Here is a 6,771-nt window from a genome sequence, read left to right as displayed (position 1 = left end):
TTTGGTGCTCTTGCAGACGTCCATGCTTTCTATATCTATACTGCAGCCAAAAGAAACTGCGTACTTTACTGTGGAGTTCGCTGAATAAGTCATTGGGGAACTTCAGGTGTAATAATCCATATATTGCATTGCATTAAAATATTTCTTTTTCTGTTTTATTTCTTTGAAATTATTGATACCTAAGAGATGACATTTCCGCTTTCTGGAAAGCCAAACTTTTGTTCCTTCTAAACTTGAGTAGTAGAGATTTATGACGTCATTAGAAAACAAGTCTTAATATTTTTTGTGCTGTTCATATAGCATTTATGGTTTGTTATAACAGTTTTTCCTAGAAATCCCCATATGCAGCCTTAACTCACTTGCGTATTTGAGCACACCCTTGATCTTAAACATAAAACACGTCTTTTAATTCTTATACACCGTTCTATCTTTAATTAGTTGCTCATTTTACATTTGAGGTTGCGCTCTATATTAAAATTTTGAAAAATAGCTTTCAAAAGTGCTGCTTTTGTAAACTTTGTTTTACAGAAAATGAGGAAATTGACGCATTTAGTGACATCATAATGCATTAACTAGCCAGAAAATTACCTCATTTTTAAAGACATGAAATAAACAAAGGTCTTAATGACATTTAATGCACTGTTTACTTTAATTAAGCCTTTTCAATTTTTCAGAAATTCAAAGGACTAAAACAAATAAGTAAACTTTTTTTTCTCATATAATTCTTTTTAATATAGAATAAAGAGTTCATGAACAATCACAAATAAGCAGGGATATTTCCAATCCACTGTTACGCTATACCATGTACATGTAACGCAGCATTTGACGTAAAAAATGGTGCAATCTCTTTTGCTTTTGAAAAGACAGTTGGATGGCGTAATAATAATGGTAGCTAATCAAAAAAATAATGTAAATAAAGGAAAATGAGTATTAATGTTGACTTCCCCAAATATTCTGGCTTGAGGCGCCGTGGTTCAAATCTCATGAATCATCAAAAATCTAATTCATTTCTAAATTATTTAATTTTTCAAATCTCGTGCAAGCTAAAAGATATAAAACCTCAGGGATAATGGAGTATTTTATTTCAATTTACATTAGCTAATTGTCATTCAAGATATTTTGTTTACGTAGGTTTCTATATCTAATACATAAGCTAAAGAGAAATCCGAAATAACAGCATGTGACTACTGCTCGGCAATATTGCTAGGGTATTGTTAAGGGAAGGATATGGAAAAAAACGAACAGTTTTCAATCTCAACGTCCATTAAACAAATATACAAAATAAGAGCAGACCAAACACGGACCTTCAAAACATCCATCAGAGGTGGGATCAAGTGCCATGGAGGAGTGAGCATCCCCTGCCGACCGGTCACACCCGCCGTGTGTTCATTGTCATAATCAGGAAATAACGGAAAAAAATCCGTGGTCAATTCAGTGTATAAATAATGGACTAACAATGGGTATGAAACACGTCAGTCACCATTTCATTCAATGATAAATTGTATTTGCTGACAAGGTCATTGTATCGACCACAGAATCCACGAAATGATGATTTTAAACGAGACTGTCGACGCCCACGTCCCATCAACTTGCCTGCCAATAATTTACCTCGTTTAAGAAATTGTTCATACGTAGAGCATGCTCTTGCGTATCGAATCAACTTTCTAACTTTCTAACTTTCTAATAAGTCAAATGATGACTGACGTTTTTGAAATCATTTGTTAATCCATTATTTATAAACTGAATTGACGGATTTTTCCACTTATCCCCAATCATGACAGGGAGCACATGACGGGTGCGACCAGTCAGCAGGCGATGTTCACTCCTTCAAGCTACCTTATCCCATCTCAGATGTTTTGGAGAACATTGTTTGCTCTGCTACTTTTTTGTATTGTTTTATGGGTTTTTGATCTTGAATGTAGTTCGTTACTCCCCAATGTTTCATTTATCATTCAACTCTTTAATTGGCGTAGTCTGCTCGCACAAAATTAATGAAGTTGTACAAATTAAAAACAAATATAAATTAAATTTATTATCGATTTTACTTTTTATAGAGATACATGACCAATAAAGGATTAATCTTTGGGGAAAAAACAGGACCATTGCATATTTTTTTCAAACAAATATGTTTATGGCAGAGTTGTGCATCTTTGTTACTAATGTTGAAACAGAATTAATGGGATCGGAAACAAGTTTAATCAACTGAGAATGCTTATCGACAAAAAATGAATGAAATATACATTGTACATATACTAATACACGCACTAAACAATCTAAGAATATACAATAAAAACAAAAACAAAGTAAAAACGCAAAGTAATTAGAAGGGAGTGGGGGAACAAAAGTAGAAAATAAGGTTTTTCAATAAAATACATTTTTAATTTTTTTTACAATGGATGTTTGAAGGAATTGAATACTTTAAGCATCACGAATTTTTTTTGTATTATGATAAATATATTTCTTCTTGCATTCCACGTTTCATTTCCAAGATTTACTTGTACATCTCTGTTATCAATGGTAAAATAATTGAAATTTTGAAATATTCTAAAAGTAAAGTTCATCTTTTTAGGATGATCAATATATATTATTATAACAGTAACTTGATCCGAAGGGGCGTATCACGTTGAGTTGACAGGCATGGATCATCAAATCTAACGAGACGCGAAGCGTCGAGTTTGATTTGATGATCCGCGCCTGTCAACGAGACGTGATACGGCTCTTCGGATGAAGTTACTGTTATAATGATAAATTCATTTTATACCCCCTTATAACTAACTAAATATAACAGAATAAGACTTTAGAGATCGATTGTATAATATTCATACATAAAACAAAGCATAATAATAATGGAATTTTCAACGTACAAGAAAAATAACGTCATGTTTATGCATACTACGTCATCAGTTTCAGAAAGTGGTGATATGGATTCAGAAAACCACAGTGTGGTTATCCGGAAAATCGGATCAAACTCTGTAAAATTAACAGTAACAAAAACAAGGAAATTGATGGGTATATAATAAAAGTAGTTATGCATGGTTTACGATAAGTAATATCTTCGATTTGCTTGCTCGTTCCGGTACATGTAAATAAAGACCTGGAAACTCCCGTTTCTTTGATTTTGAGTAGGATGTTTCTGGTCTTTTAATACCTCCTTCTTTGCACGGGATATGTTCTTCTTGTTCGGCCTATTTGGATGTTCCCGACCCTCTGGCATCTTCTTTGCATTCTTGCTCTGAATCACCTTTTGTCTCCTCTAGATCAAATTTAGGTGGATTACCGAATTGACATTCCAATGTACTTTCATTTAAAGTACCAGCGTGAAAAGGTTGGAGATAATAATGTTTGGAACTCGGAAACTTTCTCAAATGTTGTAGCTTTTCGGTGTCTGGTAATCGAAAAAATACAATCCCTTTTTTAATCTTTAAACTTTCAGATATGCTATCATTTAATGTTTCGAGCACTTTTACACGCCTTTCAAGTTCACGTTTGTTATCAGCAAAGGACTCCCGTATCAGCTGTTCATCTTTTCGTAAAGAGTGTATCATTGTTTCCTTGATATTTATTGCTTTTCCAAGTAGTTTTTTTGTGTGATCTTCTATGTTTTCCTGAACTTTGTCAGTCTTCTTCGAAAGCTCTTCCATTTTTGCATTTTCCTTTGATATCAATTCTTGATACTTGGGTATGAGCACTGTCTGGATTTCTTTCTTTACTTGCTTCATTTTAGATACTAGACTTGGATACACGTTTTCCAGTTTTTCCAATTTATGTTCGTTGTGATCTGCTACAAAACACTCAGAGCAAATAGGCTTTTGACATTCTCGGCAGTTAAATTCCAGCCTTCTTGTTCTGTGCACAGGACAATAAAGGTGTTCCGTTGTGTTACTAGTATAGGTGGACATGTTTATTATGTCATGATGTTTAGTAAGATTTCTTGTCATGTGATCTGCCTTACATGCTTCACAAAGATAACAAATGCATACTGTGCACTGAAAATTTGCTGCAGCTGGATTTTCCGTACAGTTGTTACAAGGGGTGGGTGTCTGTGGAGAACCGTTGTTTGTTGCCATTGTAAAGCCTGTAAAAAAATTATTTATCATAGTCATTTGTCATCAATTGTTAAACTTCTGCATCGAAGACAACTCACACTTTATAGCAAGATTTAAGAAGTTTCTAGTATGCCGGTCCCCAGAATCACGCGATTGCGCATGAGCAGTTATTTCCCTTGCTGTTGCTATGCAGAGTGTAAAGCAACCGCAATTTCCCACTTGCTTCGACAAAACGCATCCACTCGAGTGGTAAGGGTTAGGATATAGGCCCAATAGTTTTTAAAATTGAAGTTGTTTTATAAATCCACTCTGTAATCTTTCTGACTTTGGGCTTATTTATGTAATTTTTGCTTTATACAAAAGTCAATATGAGTGCCTTTTGTGACCAAACACTTGCATGAATCAGCCTGTCGAATCGTGCCAATATCTTACAAATTGGTTTAGTTCATGAAATTTTTGCTTTACAAAGGAAAGTTTAAGAAATGAAAGTTCAAGAAATGAAAGTTCGGCCAAATCAACTCTACTGTCGAAACATTGCGATTTTCAGCGCTGAGTTTAGGCAAGTTATTGTAGAAGCGACTTACCACCGTTAACTGCAGCTCGATATCCTGACCTCCTAATCATGTCCAAATATTCAGAATTCCTTTCAAATCGATAATGATGGACAATTCAATCCATTGACGACTAGTAATTAGCTAACATTTGTTAAATCCCTGTATTTCTTACAAAAATCACGCAATTTTAATTGCATTGCACTTTGAGTCCTATCAGGCATTTCTTCATTACATCAAAACACAATTGACGCATCTCATGAATATTTATGAGATTACGTCAAAAATTGATCATGTGATTACAAGCCTAAACAACACAAGATGGAGATTTACTTCCTAAACAAGTACGTTATTTTACGAAATCTTTAATTCTCATTTAAAAGACTGTGTTTAAAAACCAGTTTTTTCAGCCAAATTTTTCACAAGAACACGAATTTGGGATCAAATATGCAATTTGTGGCTTCTTTTTCGATTTTGTCGAACGCTCACGCGATTGTCTATATATTTTACACCGCTTTCGGCGGCACCTATTTAAGCGCCATATTTATAGGGACCTGTAAACTAGAAGTGTTCCAAAGATTTATATGACGCTTATTTTGTGTAGTACATCTGCTTTTAAGGGAAATCACGCATGTTTATTATGCAAGGAAATGTTTTATACATGTTTATATACAAAATATAACAATCAGCGTAAAATAATGTCTCATAGTAAAAATCAAGAAATACGCGGACCAATCCTTTTATGAATAAAGCCTGCCTTCTTTTTAAAACAATTATTAATTCACTCTTTCAGGTGTTTGTTAGTGTTTTTATCACATCTTTATGTAAATATAATTATGTACAATGATGAATTATTTTCAAGATGAAAAGTAGCGCGGCGCTGTTGTAAACACTGTGCATAGCCCGAAGAAATAAATATCATAATGGAATAATAATAATAATAATGGAATAATAATAATAATAATAATAATAATGGAATAATAATAATAATGGAATAATAATAATGATAATAATGATAATAATAATAATAATAATAATAATAATAATAATAATAATAATAATAATAATAAAAATTATTATTATTATTTTTATTATTATTATTATTATTATTATTATTATTATTATTATTATTATTATTATTATTAATATTATTATTATTAATATTATTATAATAATAATAATTGATTGTAAACTGTTTAATGTCCCTTTTCAGAATATTTCACTGATATAGAGACGTCACAACTGCCAGTGAAGGGCTGCAAATTTTGGCCTATGCTGGCACTTACGGCCTTTGAGCATCCGAAGGACCCCCCCCCCCCCATTTATTAGCCTTTTACGATACGCAAGGGGGTACTGAGGACCTATTCTAACCCGGATCCCCACTTGGCTAATTATAATTGAAGACAAAGCTCTGATTAATTATGTAATGAAAATTGTTATGATAAGGAAATAATAAAACTGCGTCGAAATTTCATAGCTAAGGTTGATATATTTTATTTTTTAGCAAGAAGATATTATTTACACATAAAGGTTTAAAAAGTGTTTTTTATGGAAAATATAACTTGGAATTTTGCAACAGTTAAGACCATTGTTGTAAAAAAAATACCTTGAAGGCGTTGCTGTCCTCAGGAATACTTTTTTCCCTTTATGATACGAAAACTTCTACATTTAAAAAAATCTTCAAGTAGAATTTATATCAGTTCTTTGAATCTCAAATTTATTTATTTGTGTGCAAATTGAAATTGGATTGTAATAGTCTCAAATGTGAAAAATCGGTTTGAATACAAACTAATGTTATAGATAGTCGCTAAGCAACTTGGAGGCGCTAAAGGAACTTGTTCATTTTTTTTTCAGGCTATGGAACGTGCCAAACAGAGAGTCTCTATTGTAATTGTTGGTAATTCGAACCAGCATAAGTTTGTTTCTGGTTCATTCTTACTCATACATTTGATATTTCCTGTCTAGGAGGGAGAATATTTTTTAGCAATTACTGTCAGCTCAATACCTATCTTTGTTATATATCAAGTATTAAATCTATATCCAAGGCCAGTGTACTCAGTGATCGTCCAAGATTGTATTAAATTTGTTTTAAATGAGAATTATGAACATTAATCATACACTTTCATGTAATTATTAAAGACGATGAAGACAAATAATACTTCTTAAAATCATTT

At 32.6% G+C, this 6,771-nt stretch overlaps 1 protein-coding gene across 1 annotated transcript; it reads right to left on the bottom strand.

Moving 5' to 3' along the window:
• Nucleotides 1–3,185: 3,185 nt before the first annotated feature.
• Nucleotides 3,186–3,899, bottom strand: LOC134262949 (E3 ubiquitin-protein ligase TRIM45-like). Its single transcript, XM_062745269.1, has one exon. The coding sequence runs from the start codon at nt 3,897–3,899 to the stop codon at nt 3,186–3,188; it is 714 nt and encodes a 237-aa protein (XP_062601253.1).
• Between the last annotated feature and the right edge of the window lie 2,872 nt (nt 3,900–6,771).

Source organism: Saccostrea cucullata, unplaced genomic scaffold (genome assembly GCF_032062105.1).
Source record: "Saccostrea cucullata isolate Sc308-1 unplaced genomic scaffold, CSIRO_AGI_Scuc_v1 ctg2144, whole genome shotgun sequence".
Lineage (NCBI taxonomy): Eukaryota > Metazoa > Mollusca > Bivalvia > Ostreida > Ostreidae > Saccostrea > Saccostrea cuccullata.
The sequence above is the reverse complement of the archived record's forward strand: the minus strand, read 5'-3'. Positions and strand labels throughout refer to the sequence as shown.